At 36.9% G+C, this 17,403-nt stretch overlaps 2 protein-coding genes across 7 annotated transcripts; one reads left to right on the top strand and one right to left on the bottom strand.

Moving 5' to 3' along the window:
- LOC109232042 (chlorophyll a-b binding protein 13, chloroplastic-like) lies at nt 5,792–6,959 on the top strand. Its single transcript, XM_019397683.1, has 3 exons — nt 5,792–5,967; nt 6,075–6,236; nt 6,323–6,959. The coding sequence occupies exons 1-3, from the start codon at nt 5,845–5,847 to the stop codon at nt 6,830–6,832; spliced, it is 795 nt and encodes a 264-aa protein (XP_019253228.1). The 5' UTR covers nt 5,792–5,844; the 3' UTR covers nt 6,833–6,959.
- On the bottom strand, nt 7,314–17,158 carry LOC109232043 (myosin-2-like). Of its 6 annotated transcripts, none has more exons than XM_019397686.1 (12): nt 16,887–17,158; nt 16,638–16,770; nt 14,927–15,045; nt 14,633–14,786; nt 14,447–14,536; nt 12,397–13,354; nt 12,188–12,317; nt 11,575–11,704; nt 11,111–11,221; nt 10,940–11,040; nt 8,962–9,154; nt 7,314–8,167 (listed from the first exon to the last, which is right to left on the bottom strand). In XM_019397686.1, exons 7-12 carry the CDS (start codon nt 12,302–12,304, stop codon nt 8,160–8,162), a joined length of 660 nt encoding a protein of 219 aa, XP_019253231.1. In that variant the 5' UTR covers nt 12,305–12,317; nt 12,397–13,354; nt 14,447–14,536; nt 14,633–14,786; nt 14,927–15,045; nt 16,638–16,770; nt 16,887–17,158; the 3' UTR covers nt 7,314–8,159. The 6 variants fall into 6 exon arrangements, with proteins under 6 accessions (XP_019253231.1, XP_019253230.1, XP_019253232.1 ...); XM_019397685.1 differs by having other exon boundaries at nt 16,638–16,767; XM_019397687.1 differs by having other exon boundaries at nt 16,638–16,751.

The raw sequence follows: 17,403 nt of genomic DNA, 5'->3' as shown, positions 1-17,403 counted from the left end.
AGCTACCTTGCAGTCTCCGATAAGCTCCGAAAATGCTGGGAACCCTCACTCTGCCGCTCGGGCACCTGAATCTGCACACAAGGTGCAGGGAGTAACGTGAGTACGCTAACTCGGTAAGTAACTAAAGTAAATAAGGTCTGAGTGCAGTGACGAGCAGTTAAAAAATCATGTATAAGAGCATACAACAGAATATCAAGTCAAACTCAACAGTTTTAAAAGCCAGTTACTTCGTAAGAACTTCAGTTTCAGTTGGAACACTTTGAAATCATTTACCCAGCAGTTTTCAACAGAGGCTCATTATAAAAAAAGAGCGAAATCAGCAATAATGTCATAAATGGGCCCCGCAAGGCATCACTCATAAATATAGCCTCTCGGTCATTCGTGACTCAGCTCTCGTCACAGATTACTCACACTCAGCACTCTGGCTCAATAATATCTAATAATAGTAATAATCATAATAATCGATGCGGCGTGCAGCCCGATCCATAGTTTATAGTCGACTACGCTCACCGGGGGTGTACAGACTCCGGAGGGGCTCCTACAGTCCAAGTGTCATATCGCTGCGGCGCGCAGCCCGATCCAATGTATATATCACTGCGGCGTGCAGCCCGATCCATATAAGTATCGCTGCGGCGTGCAGCCCGACCCATAATATATACATATAATATTGCTGTGGCGTGCAGCCCGATCCATAATATATATATAATCCTCACGATTAGGTCCTCAACCTCTCTCAGTCATTAACCTCATAGCCACTCGGGCATAACAGTGGAAATCAGGGAAACTCAGCCCAAACAGTTTTTCACATTTAAGAAGTAGAGTGATAAAAACCAGGTTTAAACAATAAACAAGTAAAACATGACTGAGGATATGCTTTCAAACAAATAGAGTGAGGAAAACTGTAAGAATGCCCCTAAGGGTCTCAACAGGTCGGCACAAGGCCCCAAGCATGGAATACAACCCATAATATAGTATCAATCTCTAAAATATGTGATATCATAAGATTCCAAATCAAATACGTGGCTTAATAGTCGCTACGGGACGGACCAAGCCACAATCCATACCGATGCACGCCCACACGCTCGTCACCTAGCATGTGCGTCACCTTATTTATCAAACAATACGAAATACCGGGGTTTTATACCCTCAGTTCCAGATTTACAATGGTTACTTACCTCAAACCGGATGAAATACTGCTCTGCGACGCCTTTACCTCTCGCCTCGGCCTCAACTCGCATCGAATCTACCTAAATTCAGAATCATAACATTAGAATAAGCTAAGGGAACGAAGCCCATGCGAAAATAATCAAATTATACCAAAAATCCCGAAATTGGTCCAACCTGACCCCCGGGCCCACGTCTCAGAATCGATAAAATTTACATCAATAGACTCTTTATCTCCCCACGAGTTCATACATATCAAAAGTATTAAAATCCGACCACAAATGGTCCCTCAAACCCTTGCTCGAAGGTCTTCAATCTCAAGCCCTAGTTTCCCAATTTTTAACCCTTAATTTCCATTAATTTTCAAGCCAAATCAGTGATATAACACCATAGAAACGAGTTTAGGGTCCAAAACCTTACCTCTATGAAATCCCCTTCAAATTTCTCTTCAAATAGCTCCCCAAAGCTCAAACCCACAAGAAAATGGTGAAGAATAACTCAAAAATCACGAAGGAAATCGTTTATATCTTCTGGCCCAAGCTTCTCGCACCTGCGGCCCAAACTCCGCTTCTGCGGTCAGGAGCACCGCATCTGCGGTTTTCACTTAACGCCTCAATTCCGCATATGCGCTAGAGCAGCCGCACCTGCGATACCGCAGGTGCGCTCAAACTGCCGCTTCTGCGGTTCCAGTCCCATGGCCCTTCTTCTGTATCTGCGACCCATTGGGCGCTTCTGTGAGCCCGCACTTGCGGTCCCCTAGCCGCAGGTGCAGTTATGACAGGAGACTTAGCTTCAGCTGCCATTTCCAAATTCCTATCTTCCCGACAACCATCCAAAATGATCCTGACGCCCCCGGGACCCCAACCCAAAGCACAGACAAGTCATATACCACCATCCAAATTTATACCAATCTTCAAAACACCTGAAACAACATCGAAACAGCCAAAACACATCGGATTCAAGCCTAAGAACTCTAAAACTTCCTAATTCCGCTTTTGATCAAAAAGTCTACCAAACCACGTCCGAATGACCTGAAATTTTGCACACATATTCCAAATGACACAACGACCTACTGCAACTCCCGGAATTCCATTCCGACCCCTTTATCAAAATCTCACCTATCAACCGGAAAACGCCAAAATTCCAATTTCGCCAATTCAAGCCTAAATCTACTACGGACCTCCAAAACACGTTCCGATCACACTCCTAAGTCCCAAATCACCTCCCGAAGCTATCTGAATCATCGGAATTTACATCCGAGCCCTATTTCACATAAGTCAACTTCCGATTGACTTTTCCAACTTAAGCTTTCTCAAATGAGACTTAGTGTCTCAAACCTTACCAAAACCTCTCCGAACCCGAGCCAACCAACCCGATAACACATAATACAGCTGAACAAGACAATAAGAATCAGAAATGGGAAAAACGGAGCGGTAACTCATGAAACGACCGGCCGGATCGTTACAATTATATAGTTTGTGCTACAAAGAATCTAAAAATATAACATGATTCAAAAGGAATAAGAATACATTATAATTAAACGAATCTAAAAATGCTTTATTTACTATTTTTCTAACTTCATTTGTTATTTATTCATCATTAAAAAAATTTATTTCTTCCTACTTGTAACTCGTAATAAGACCATAAAGTGGTTCTTTTATAAATATATATTTATTTAGAGACAGTCCCATATGAGAAAAATAATTCGCCATAGCTTTTAATAATTTAAAAAAGAATAATGTAAAATTATCTTCGATTAGATTAGAAGGTATTTTTGTCTGTTAGGTATAGAGTCACAATTATTATTGGGATGATCACTTTCTGTTCAACATGTTTTTTGATAAACTCTTAATTCAGTAACTCGATTTATAAGTCTTACTTATTTTATGAAATCTTATAGCTTTCAATTAGAGATGTGGATTATAAATATCGATATTATATTCTTACTTTTGTATATATCTACATATATTACTTTTGTACATATATAACTCAAATCAATATAATTAAATTTTATATTTTATATTTAGTAGGTAAAAATCATAAAATTTTCATTCCATGTTTCAAATTGGTAGAGAGTTATATCCATTGCAACAATGATTTGTATAGTTAAGCTATCCGTGCATCAAAGAAAATGATACTCCTGTATTTTTTTTGTCAAAAAATGATATTATGTTATTGTTGGAGAAATCAAATAAATATTAGTTAATTGCTTTATGAGATATTCTTAAACATTTTTACTTATAGGTGCAATACTACATTCATGATTTTAGAAGAACATTTCGTTTATTGATTGAATTTTTTTGTTTAAAATAATGTCCTTTACCATTATTATTCATGCTTTTCATAAAACTGTTTATATTTCAATTCTAAATAATTTTTTTTACATTCCAGTCCAAATTCGAAAACTTTTGTTTAAATAATATCTTTCACCATTATTGTCATTATTTTTTAAAAAGTTGTTTTATCTTTTAATTCAAAATAATTATTTTTATATTTCAATTCAATTCAAATCCTTATATATATATTCAAATGTTTATCTGTTAATTCAAATTTAATTTTATTACATAGTCTAGCGGATACAACAACAAACAACGATCCGGTAAAATCCTACAATGTGGGATCTGGGGAGGATAGTGTATACGCATACTTTACCCCTACCCTGATGGGGCAGAGAGGCTGTTTTCGATAAATAGTCTAACATATATTATTTTAAAATTACCAAGTGGCTTTCTATATATATCTATATATATATATATATATATTATTCTAAATATTATTGGACTTTACCCTAAATCTTATTAGATTTTATCCTAAAAGGGCCATGTGTCTTAATATCGTTGTCCAGTACTATATTTTATATATCATGAATATATGTTTTTCTTACAATTATACTCCAAGCATACCAAATAAATAACAACTTTTGTTATTTGTAAAAGCAGAAAAGTGGATAAGAGTTTTTTAAGATAAGCAATGAGAATTAATCCATAGTAAAGACGAAATACAACTCTTTCGGCATCCTTTCTAGGTATCATATCATTTCAAGTCATGTTCTTTTGACGCATATACTATTGAAAAATGACTCGGAGATTAGCACCTCCTTCCTTAGCTTTCTTAGTCAAAGATATATAGCTACATTTAAATAGCAAAATATTTGAAAACAAAAAGAATATCAATAAATTTCTAAGTACAAACAAAGAAAAAAATGAATGAACATTCAGAATAATAACATGTAAAGGTTACAAATTTTTTTCAAAGTATCATAAATAAGAAAGAAAAAAGAATACACAACACCACTGCTTCAATGGGAAACGTAGTACAGGAGAGTTTGCATAACTTTTTTTAGATGAATGTGACCTGCTTTCTCATTTCCGGGAAGAAGAGTATATATACACGAGTTTAAGCTCATACTCCTTAAAATCTCTCCTAAGAATATTCTTAGAATATCATATTCCTATAATTTCTTCTAGAATACTACATCTCTAACATTATAGATACACAATATACAACTACTATATTTACCCATTTACAGATCTTGCTTAATAAAAAGAGATCCAGATCTCTACATTCAACAATATTAATGAAGCACGAATGAAAATTTATAAGCCAGCTAAATTTCTTTTTATAGAATCATAATGCTTATTTCTTCCTCTTTAGTTCAGCTCATCAAATAAGGATGCTTAGAGAAAACAGATAAACTTAATTGTCTAATAAAAAGTCCACCATGATTAAACTAAAGTATGCCATATAATGTGATGATTAGTGCTAGCCGTGCATCGGCTTTGAAATAAACTAAGCTCTGACAGAAACTAATTAAAGTGGAATATGCCAAACTGTCCAAAATTTTGAAATCTAGTATTTTTGTCTGCAAAAGTTTTCATTATTTGTAAGCAGTCAAGTATCGTCGTTCGTAATAATTATGCCAAACTCAATTACAAACCCTTAACTCTTTAGAACAAATTAAGGCTCGCTTACTATTTGTCATAAGCTTTTTTCACCATTTAAAAATTTCTAGTTATCTGCCTTAATGGTAACATGAACATTTCCAGTTGTCTCAGTTATCTACTCCATATATCCGTTAGTAATAGGGGTGCGGAGCTGGCTGAACTCAGCCAGTAACTTTTGTCCATAAGTTTCAAATAAGTATTTTGGAGAACTTTATCAAACGTTGTTCTGTCTGCTAAAAGAAACCTCCATTATGCCAGTAATTTTGGAGTATACATTTGAATTGGAGAGGTTCGAGTTTAAGGTTTCCAATAGATTTTAAACTAAAACGTTTTAAATTTTGTAAGATTATCTCTGCTTATACGCGAGTAATGATGGATTGTGCAACAGTACATATGAGTACGTAGTCTAACTGTCGTATAGTAATTACTCTGTTATTAACAATTTGCTATAGAGAGATAATAATCTGGATAGGAGGATATGAGTTGGAGATACTAAAATCTTCTAAACACTTCTCATTGGTTGATGCATAACTTCAAAATAATCTCACACCACAATTTCCTGTCCGTGCAATCATAGCCACCCACGTAATTAATATTGTCACTTTCTAAACACAAGAACTACTAGTATCCTTTGGGATGGGACCCTCCATATTTTTCCAGCAGTTGTATATATACATTGTGCAAGAAACTTAGTCAAATGTGAAGTCCAAGAGAGAAATTAAGAAATAAAGAGAGAATGGCATCAATGGCAGCAACCGGCTCCGCCACAGGTGTTAGAGCAACTCCATTCTTGGGCCAGACCAAATATGTCAACCCTCTTAGAGATGTAGTTCCAATGGGCTCTGCAAAATTCACCATGGTAAATTTTTTATCCGCGTAAGAAAAAATACTTAATTAAGTTGAACCCATTGGAACTATATTGCATGCTAAGATGCGTTATCTTGTCATTTTCTTCAATGTTGTTAGAGTAATGAATTGTGGTATGGACCTGACCGTGTCAAGTACTTGGGACCCTTTTCTGCTCAAACTCCTTCCTACTTGACTGGAGAATTCCCCGGTGATTACGGATGGGACACAGCCGGTTTATCTGCTGATCCTGAAGCCTTTGCCAAGAACAGAGCTCTTGAGGTACTTTCTTTTTCTTTTACTAGTACTAATTTAGGATTGAGACGTAGTTGATAGATTGATGCCGATTAAAATTGTAACAATTCCAGGTCATCCATGGGAGATGGGCCATGCTTGGGGCACTAGGTTGCATTACTCCAGAAGTTCTCGAGAAATGGGTGAAAGTGGACTTCAAGGAACCAGTATGGTTCAAAGCTGGAGCCCAAATCTTCAGTGAAGGAGGACTGGACTATTTGGGCAACCCAAACCTTGTCCATGCTCAAAGCATTCTAGCAGTGTTGGGCTTCCAAGTAGTGCTAATGGGCCTTGTAGAAGGTTTCAGAATTAATGGGCTTCCAGGAGTTGGTGATGGCAACAATCTCTACCCAGGTGGCCAGTACTTTGACCCACTTGGTCTAGCTGATGACCCAACTACTTTTGCCGAGCTCAAGGTTAAGGAGATCAAGAATGGAAGATTGGCTATGTTCTCCATGTTCGGATTCTTCGTTCAAGCTATTGTCACTGGCAAAGGCCCTCTTGAGAACCTTTTGGATCACCTTGACAATCCTGTTGCTAATAATGCATGGGTTTATGCAACTAAGTTTGTTCCTGGATCTTAAATATTACATTTTGACCTCCTCCACACGAGGGTTGTACCACTGATTCATTCAGAATGCAAATATTCGGCAGATGAAAACTATGTTGCCATGTGATAAATACTCTTTAAGCCACTAGCATTTCATTTAACTCTTGTGGCGCCTCAATCCCAAGCAAGTTAACACTAGCTGTATTAATCTTCACTAGCCATGTACATTCAAGCTCATCACATGTCCCAATATTATATAAATTAGAAGTAAAAGCACAACCCAATCTCTGTATTTTCTACTAGCATATAAATTTCAGACATGACTTAAAAAACTCCTAAAAAATATTGAAACTAAAGTAAGTCGTGTTAACAGGAAAGGGGAGAGTTACACGAATAGCCTATACGAAATAAACTAGGTCAACAATGGCGAAAAGAGTTGAAGGGAAGAATGCATATGCTATCTTTCTGTATGGACTTTGAGCTTCTTCAGCTCACAAGAATCAGGATATGAGATGAGAATAAAAAACGCTCTCTATCACGTTTGGCCACTCATTCTGGAGTTGTAAACAATCAAGTAACCACATTTCTGCAACTGATCACCATATTTCAGTAACAACTAATTACAACATTTGCTAATGCAAAAGCATTTGGACTGAGAAAACTCTAGTCCTATTCTGGCAAAGCTATCTAGTGTAATTACACAACTTAGCATTGTTAACAACAGGCTATTCACAAACACGCTCTTAACTATCTAGGGGGATCAGAGGATCCATAACCGAGCGCACACACTATTTCCCAATCTCCACCAACTCTGCTATGTTACCAACCATAAGTTGGGGAAATTAGTTTCACCGATATATTTTAAAATACCCTAGGGAAGAAAACGACTGATTTTAAGCTAAAATCACTTGCTCTTCTTACCCCACCATTTTCTACGATTCTTTCCTGCTTTAGAACAACCAAGCTTGTGTACTTTTGCCTTTGTCTCCTTTAACCGGACCTTGTAATCTTTTTTCCATTCCTCAAACCTGCACTTCAGTCTTCGGTACTCATCTGCAGGATTAGTAGAATGTAATTGCCCTGGTTTCAAGTGAACAATTGCCAAGGCTTCATCGTCAAAATTCTGCTTTCGCTGCTCAAATTCCAGTGTGAGGTAGCTGACTATGGCTAAACCACCATTAACCTCTCTATTAGCTCCAACACCTAAGCTGTTAGTAAATTTAACTGGGGTGCATCCCGCAGGAGTGTCCATAGATGTTGCGTCATCAGAATCATAATAGCGAGGAGATGGGGAACCTTCAGGCTTTCCAGGTCGACCAGTAGTATCACCAGCACTGAGACTGTTCTAGGCTGCAGCCAGACTATCCTGCTTTAGCAAAACAATTGATGTATCACCAAATTAGAAATTTCATCATTAAATGTTACAGTTACCTTAGTAAATCCGGAAATAGAGTTCACGAGTATAAACTCAATTTCCAATAGAAGTATAAAATACCATTAGCCAATTAAAAAAGATTCTGTTTACATTTACAAACATCAGGCTTCAATTTTGTTTTCAGCCAATGAACAGGCCATGGTGATCAGCCAAGCAATTAAAATATTGCTTCATAACAAAAGAAGATCTGCTGACGTGAATGATGAAAGGGACAAAGTAGACCAACCCCAACCAATGAAAGAAGATTTTTGTTTCCATTTACCATCATCAGGCTTCAATCTTCTTATTAAAAGAGATGGCAAGGATGCCATCTTTACACCCAATATCTCTCCAGACACGGTAAAGAAAAAGGATGTTGCCTATCTCAGGATAAATTAGCATTTCTCAAACTAATTCTCAATTGGACCAGAGATGTGAGAAGAAGCAGTAGCAATATCAGTAGAGCTCCATAGAACAATGGATACCAAGTACTCCCTCCATCCCAATTTAGGTGACCGTGTTCAAATTTCGAGAGTCAGACGAATTATTCTTTAACTATAATTTTTCATAAGCCTTTTAAATATTTTAATTATTGAGATTTATATTACTTTTTACGTAGTTTACATACATGAAAATTTTATTTTGAAAAAAAAGTTTGAATCTCGAAAAGTGAAAAATACCACATAAATTGGGACAGAGGGAGTACAAGAATAGATCAACTATCTAGGATCATATTGCAGCTTACTCACCTGCAATGATGCCATTTGCTTTTGCCACATCTCTTCCATTGACCTCATATTCTAGGCATCGGGCCTCGAATAGGTTTAATTGTTCCTTCAGGGCAACATTTTCCATTTCCTTCTCTCCAAGGGTTGCCTCAGCCTTTAGAAGGCGCCTTTCGAGGTCTTCTACAACAGAAGGTAAAATTTCTCGAGGCAACTCCTGCTTGCATAACAATTACAAACTTACTACAGCATCAACCAGGTTCTAAAGCAGTCAATAAAAATAGGCAAAATACATAGTTTATCCATTAAACTTGTACCCAAATCCCTGTTACACACCTCTCGATCACGGGCAACCTTTTACACACCCAACCTTTTAAAAGTGTGTCAAATACACACTACTTTTAACAGTTGGCAGGCGCGTGTTTTATACATAAAAGAGGCGAGTGGAGTTAAATCTTTTGGGTCTGAACCATTATCTAAATGCCACATATCCAGCCTTCTTTATTTTTCAAAAATTTTAGAGTCATTTGGATGACGTTTATTCTTAATATTCCTTACCTTCTCCTATTTATACCACATTAATGATGATTAATACATATAATATTACACTAATCTGTCCGCAAATTAATAATTGGTAGATTGTTAAAGAATGAATTTGTTCAAGTTGGAGATGTAAGCAAAGTATTATATTGAAGATCTCAGTTGATAACAATCGCCGGAGCTCCGATGGTAAGGCAACCATGAAACAAACAAACGACATCAAAACTATGGGTCGCCGGAGTCTTTAATTTTCCGACCAATATTCAGATGAAACAAAAAAGTGAGAAGAAGAGACACAAAAATTAAATAAAAAACGATAGAGAAGCTCCGTTTCTTGTCAAAATTCGGCAGAACTAGCAAAGATCTGACCATTCTTCCGCTAGTTTCCTCCAGATCCGATTATCTGATTATCTGGAATCGAGTTGTTTGGTGGCTAATAGTTGTGGCAGAGGAGTTGGCCAGCAATTGGGTGTGAAGTGAGAAGATGATGGAGGAAATGGAGGACATGTGATTTGGAGAGATTATTCCAGTGGATTCTAACGGAGGAACAAATTTTAATGGAGAAGTTGACTATGAGTAGGGTAGGGAAAGATGAGAGACGGGTTGGGGAGGGGGGTCTTTTGATTATTTTTATTTTTTAAAGAAAAGATATTAATTAGGGTGGAAATGAGTATTTTATTTTTTTCTTGAGTTATGACACGTGTCAAGACTTAATTGGTGCGTGATATCACACATAATTTGGCAAACTAGTCAAGAAAAAAGTAGTGTGTCTTAGACACACTTTTAAAAGGTTCAGTGTGTAAGATGATTTTTGTCCACAAAAAGTGTGTAACAAAAAGTGTGTAAGATGATTTTTGTCCACAAAAAGTATGTAACAGGGATTTGGTTCATAGTTCGGGGGTAAGTTATGTATTTTGCCACAAAAATATTAAAGACTACAGTGTTGCCTCCACTGTTTGCATTTAGGCTAATATCAGACTTCAAGACTGAGAAGCCATAGTGCAATAAGAATTAAGAAAAAAGGAAAGCATGAAAATGAAGCCACTATCCTGATTGATCAGTCAGTGACTCTTCGCAAGCTGTCCTTTTTCTTTTTTTTGCTTCTACAAGGGGAGTGGGAAGGACTAATGCATAAACCAAAAAAGGCCTCCCCCTACCCAGTTCCCTCACTGTCTTTTTCTTTCAATCTTAATAATGAAATACTCGGCATTTTCGAGATGCCAAAACATTTCATCTTCCAAAGTTGGCTTCATCAAACAGGCCACCAAATTCTTAAAGATATTAGTCCCAAAGCAGATTTTACAATTCTGAACGAAGAAAGAAGAAAAGTTCAATAAAAAATTATGGAAAAGCTTTTATAGAAAACCAATTATTCTGTTATATGTTCTATTAAGAGAACAAAAACTGAGGCAAAGTGACCTAGTAATAGTAAGGATATCTTTGAATCTTTATGATAGAGTACCTTGGCCTCCATTTTTCTGCCTGTTTTTGGGATGCCTACATTTAACGTTTTTGCACTCTGCAGTTTATTAAGATTCTTTCGAGCCAACCATCTACGAATAGCTGCAATAAAAAAGACGTATAAATCTATTTGATTTCATAATCGCAGAGATGCCAATACAAATAACTTTACCTGATTGCATCTGCACAACAGCCACCAGCTGCTCATCACTTTTGTGAGCCACCTTCGCCTTAGACCCCACCGAAGTATTATACCGGTTTCTTCCTATTGCACCACGAATAACTACAAGAACAAATTTTGAGTCAGAATATCAGGTAAAATTCAGCGTTGAAAGTCTTAAAATTTTACTATATTGATGCATCAGCTCAGAATTGAACAGGCTTATATCACTAGTTACTTTTGGAACTTTCAGCATTGCTTCAAATAGCAGGAAATTATATATTTATTCTTTTACTAAAATCATCGGAATGGCAGCCCTGGTGCTCTACACTTTGAAGATATCTAATGTAGTCCTCATATGGACAAATACTCATTTAAAACTGATAGACACAACATTGTTCATGAATATCATCTTCTATTGTATCCAAAAGAAAAAGGAAAAAAAAGAAAAAAGCTGCAGAGGGATCCCGCTTTACATGATTGAAGTGTGATTACTCCTCCTTTCAGCTCATGGAAGTAACGACGAGCACGATGACCACGAAAGCACTTCTGCACCTCAAGAGTACCTTGCAGAATTTGGTTTCTCACATCCTCCAATGCAGCAATCTACATGTTAGAGAGACAGAAGTTCAAAGATAGGCACACAAAAGAAATCCAATCTTCAATGGTATAAACCCATTGCCTCACTAGAAGACTGTATTGGTCATACATATCAGAAGAAACATGTTAGCCATAAACCATAATTTTCTTCATTTCTGATTGTTCTTCTTTCCAATATGCATGGGACTACTCACAAACCTTCTCCGAAAGGACATATGCATCCAAAAATATGATATGGCCTCAATGTGATGTCACCAGTTTGGAAGACGCCACACCTTTTTATTTTTAAAAACAATGGTGTCCCGGCCAGCCTGCGCTCATTCAATGCACCACACATTTATTTGTCATAGTTTGCTTCAACTATATAGTAGTAAAAATTAGAAAAGATTTAAACTTTCTGGTGTGTCTTTTTGACAAATAGGGCAATAGCATTACTGTTTGAAAAGAAAACCTATCTTCGTGTCAGAAAACGAGGAACTATGAGCTCACCTGTCCTGCTCGGAAATATAACTTTGTATATCCAACTTGGTACAGTTCCGGAAGAATATCAAACTGCTGAAGAATAGCAACTGACATACTATCTTGACATGCATTATCCTTCTCCATAAGGAGGCCGTACCTAAAATACCGCATTCATATAAGTCGAAAAGCAACCAAAAAGAACAAGTCAGCGACAAACTAAGGATCAAGGACGTCACCTGCTTGTGAATTCTTGATGTGTTCACCTAGTAGGATAGCCAGATCTTGATATTCAAACCACCTCAAGAACACCACAGCATCTGAGCTGTTGTATGACAAGATCTTTGTCACACATGCCAGGAACCTGCTTATTATTTGGTTTTATGCAACATATGAAGTGTGGTGTTGTATTTTCCAACTGCTGCATCAGTTTGAACAAATGATCCTGCCAGAAATTTTTGATAAAGGACAACCTTGTATCTTAGGGTACCCTTATAGTTGCTCAAGGTTGTCAACAACAACAACTATACTGGGTAGTTGTTGTTGTTGTTGTTGTTGACAACCTTGAGCAACTATAAGGGTACCCTAAGATACAAGGTTTTAATACCTAAAATGTTCAGTTTGTTAGCATGATCAAGTTCTATAGAGAAGTTAAGAAAATAACAAACTTAAACTTAGTTGCAACACTTTGCTTCTGAAAATCTGGCATTTCATCGATCAACTGGTATGTCCATTCAAATACATGTGGTAAATTGCGTAGACAAAATACGGAGATCTTCTTTATGATTGACTCGATATATTGCATTTTCACTACTTAACCCATAAGAAGGAATACAACGATAAGAAAATTGTGGTGGCAGCTATATCAAATAGAACTTGTGACAATACGAACAGATGCATTTTAATCCTTTGCATCCAACTCCTAATTCCTAAACATGGAAAGAGTAAGACTAAACGGGAAAAAGATGTAAAAGACCAAAAAGGAAAAAGAGCAACAACAGTGTGATTGCGTAATTAAGAACGAAAGTAAACGCATAATCCAGGACAGAAGAAAGCTAGCAGATTATAAAAACTCCTGACGCCAAGTGAATAGGAAAAAGAATCAAAAAGGAAAAATACGTTTTCAAAAAGATCCAGGCACTCTTGGTTGTCTTCAAAATCTACTTTTGTCCAATCAGTTCCGTCCAACTCATATTCCTGAAATAAAAATCATCAGCTTGCATCGACATCTAAAAATGATGATGTAAGGAATATCTTCAGGAGAGTAATAAAGCCCGAAAATACCACAGGAAAACTACAGACAGGAAAAATCTGAGTCCAACAATCTTGTGTTTTTCTGTGTAACATAAAAATTTCTGCAGCAGCCACTGATCTTAAATGCCCTAACAGTTTCTGTAGAAGGTAATCACTCTACGGTTGATAAGGAAGTAGGGTACTAGCAGTACAAACAAAATAATCAATACAATTGAAATGAGAAAAAAGTGAATAGAGAGGAAGAGAGCGCATTGTTTTATTCAACAGTCCAAATCCACGATCGTACAATGTTTCCTTTGAATATGTAAAGTACAAGGCTAATTCTAAGAAAGCTTATGAGTGAAAATGGAAATGGCATTAAGTATGGAAAGTAAGCTGAGAGCTGGAAGTAGTAAGCTTGAAGTTTGATTGCCTTGATGACAGGTGATATAGATTGGATTAGATGCCTTCGCTCATTCATTAGTCCGACTTACATAGGACATGGGTCTCTTAGGGTCCAAGTGTAGGTGGAGTCTCCATTGAAGAGACACAAATGAGGTCATGGACCATTATGGTGCAAATCTCCCCCAGATTGTTCGGGGTTTATTGAGGAGTTTGTTGGACTCTCAACCTTATCCTCGGGCAGAGGAACTGGCGCAGGGGCATCTTGGGCTTAACAAATTGAAGTAATGGCCAGTAAATATAGGGCACTCTTATCATTGTTCCGGCTCGTAAGGGACGGTTTAATAATGGACATTTGATCCCGGAACTGGTCGTATTGAGTCAGTCGTGCGAGGAGTCGGTCACAGGCTTTGAACCTTGTAGAGGGACGGTATGTTCGGGGCTTAGCTAGTTTAGCACGCGTAAGGCACGTGCTATTTTTGACAACTACAACTTCTCAGCTCCAGTTCTCATAAAAAGTTTCACTCATTATAGTCAGCTTATGCAAAACCGGTAAAGAGACTAGTTCCTTTTACCTCCTTTCAGTTAAAGAAGTTAGTAGAGGAAAGGGATGAAACAATAAGAATGAACTAGGAAGGATCATGATACGCTTACCTCTTGTTCAAGTTTCAAAAGATGTCGGTTGACATGCTGCCGGAGCCTCTCATTTGCATAGTTTATGCAAAATTGTTCAAAACTGTTTCTCTGAAAAGTGGGAATGGGACTGTCAAGTTGTATACAAGGAATCTTCCTATGCAGTATAATAGTTCTTTTTAAGAAAAAAAACACAAATAAATTTACCTTAAATGATTCAAAACCATAAATATCCAGAATATTTATGGATCTATCCGTCTGTTTCTTTACCCATTGCAAGCTTTCTGTTCATTTGATCAACTATCCAGTCAAACAAGTTTGCATAAATGAACTTTGCCAATGTATCTCTTCTATCAGTTGCCTGAATCAGATTCAACATGAGTCACGTTCTCAATAGAAGAAATAGGAGTGCTAAATTCATATATAAGAATAATTAATGAAAATAGCACATTGTGAAAAAAGAAAATGACCAAGAGATGGAATATAAGCACTTCAATTAACCTGCTCCATAATTAAACTCTTGGCAACCTTATCCTTGCCGGCTAGTATTTGGCGTGTTGATAAAGCTAGCATGAGGTCATTTAAACTACATCCAATCAAGCTAGCAGCATTTGCAACAGCTGCAATCCACGGAAGCACAGAATATAAATGAATACTAAAAAGTTGAGACCTTGCAAACAAAGTGAAGCAAGAAACTTCATAATTATTATTACAAAGTAAGACCATACAAGAGGTGCAGGAAAAAATTATCATAAGAAGCATAAGAGATTCGCATGAATCACAACAACAAAGGCTCGATAACAATGTAAAACGCTCATGGCCCAAAAAGTGGACAAGTCTAAGAGAGACCCTCAAAATTGCAGAGAAATGGAGTTAACAAGAGTACTTCTGGAGTTAACATAACTACTCCAAAGAAAAGCAGCCAACTGACAATGAGAAATATGATAGACTGCCCTTTACTCAAAATGGAATAATAACAAATCTCACAGGTGGAGTCTGGGGAGGGTAGAGTGTACGCAGTCCTTACCCCTACCTTAAAAAGGCAGAGAGGTTGTTTACGGTAGACCCTCGGCTCAGGAAGGAAAAAGGGGAGGGTAATAACAACCAAACCAATCTGACAACCGAAGCGAAAATACAAAACTAACACTAAGTAATGCAATCAAGAAAACCGAAACAAAACAGCAACAAGTAATAACAGAAATCAAGGGATAAGAAAATACATGAAGGTTACTCAGAATGGAAGAAAGTGTTTAAGCTGAAACCGGTTATATGGATGCTGAACAAAAGCTAAGTCAAGAGATTCACCAAGAGTACAATTACTTATATATGTATAAGATTATGAGCCCGTTTGGCTTAGCTGATTTAGAATAGCTGATAAGCACTTTTAAGTGCTGAAACTGATTTAAAAAATAAGCAGTTAAGTGTTTGGATAAAAGTGCTGAAATTAATAATATGCAGCTGAAGAACTGGGTATATGAAGAGTTTTGTTTTAAAAGAAGTATTTTAGGGATAGGATAATAAATATTTTGGTCAAACTTAAAGTGCTTATAAGCTGAAATTTGATAAGTTGGGGTAGACCAACTTATGACTTTTGGATTATTTTTGGCTTATTAATTTTACCAAACGCGTAAATATGCCAAAAGTCGCGTATTACGGTTATGGAAGTCGCGTATTACGGTTGTAGGCTAGGAGGTAGTTGAGTCTTGCATTACTTTGTACCTTTGTGAGCCTAGTTCGGTGGGGTTTTGTCTAAGATAGTTAGGGGCAATGTCGTGTTTTACTATTTTTGTATTTTCGATGCAGGATCCATTTACAAACCATCGTTTTTGGTTTGAATTTTTTTTTTCTTTCCTGCTTTCTATGTTCCTTTTTTCCTATGATTTCCGTGGTGAATCTAATACTCTCTTCTTTTGTATTTTTCTTTTGTCCTTTTATTATCTTGAGCCGAGGGTCTTTGGGAAAAAGCCTCTCTACCCCTTCGGGGTAGGGTAAGGTCTGCGTACACACTACCCTCCCCAGACCCCACTTGTGGGATTTTACTGGGTTGTTGTTGTTGCGTAAATATGCCAAAAAATGCTTATAAGCCGGTTTGACCGGCTTATAAGCTTAGCCAAACACCCTCTATGAAAATCATAGCTGTATTTACTTTCAGATTGAACAAAAGTACAAGAGGATCAACATTAGCTAATGCCACATTGACAAGATAGCCCACCTTCACTTCACAACTTCAACATGGCTTGCGTTGTCAATTAATTGGAATGTTATATTTCCCAGCCATAGAACTGAAGCAATCATCTGAGCCTGCTCTTGATCCCTTTCAGAAATCCTAAAAGTATTTACGGCTTCTTGGTGAAAGTAAGAGAAACAAAGGAAATAATTACAAAAAAGATCCAGCACGGCATTGAACTGAAAGAACAGAAATCAAACATAAGTTGACCATGTCTTATCCGTTAAGGCTCACCATAAGCTTACAAAATTCCTCAGCATCATCGATATCATGGATCACCAAGCAGTCACTCCGGTTGAGATATTTGTATTCAGATGCGCCTTTTTAACTTAGTTTATCTGAGAATAAATCGCATAGATGTTCTCAAGAAAAAATCTTTCTGCAACTTCTATAACTAATTTATCAACAAAAAATAGAATATTTAACAAACACCCGTGCCCTTCTAAAGAACAGAAATAGAAACAGAGTGTTATCTGTGACTTGAATTAATTACTTATTTTTTTAGGAAACTTATAGTCCCTATAGGTTTAGTAATAGATTTGAGAAAGGAAAACTTGTCAAATTGGAACCTTTCTGTTATATGTTTGGAACATTTTGGGATCTATATTTAGGGGTTGTAGTTGGGGATTCTAAACATTGTATTGTGCTTTTCTTCTCATCTCTGCTTTTGCCCCGAGAATTAGGCTTAGCCGAACCTCGTTAAATCATTGTGTTGATTTTTCTTCTCTATTTGCTTTGTGATTGATTGTGT

The sequence above is a fragment of the Nicotiana attenuata genome, chromosome 9, assembly GCF_001879085.1.
Source record: "Nicotiana attenuata strain UT chromosome 9, NIATTr2, whole genome shotgun sequence".
NCBI classification, from domain to species: domain Eukaryota; kingdom Viridiplantae; phylum Streptophyta; class Magnoliopsida; order Solanales; family Solanaceae; genus Nicotiana; species Nicotiana attenuata.
The sequence above is the reverse complement of the archived record's forward strand: the minus strand, read 5'-3'. Positions and strand labels throughout refer to the sequence as shown.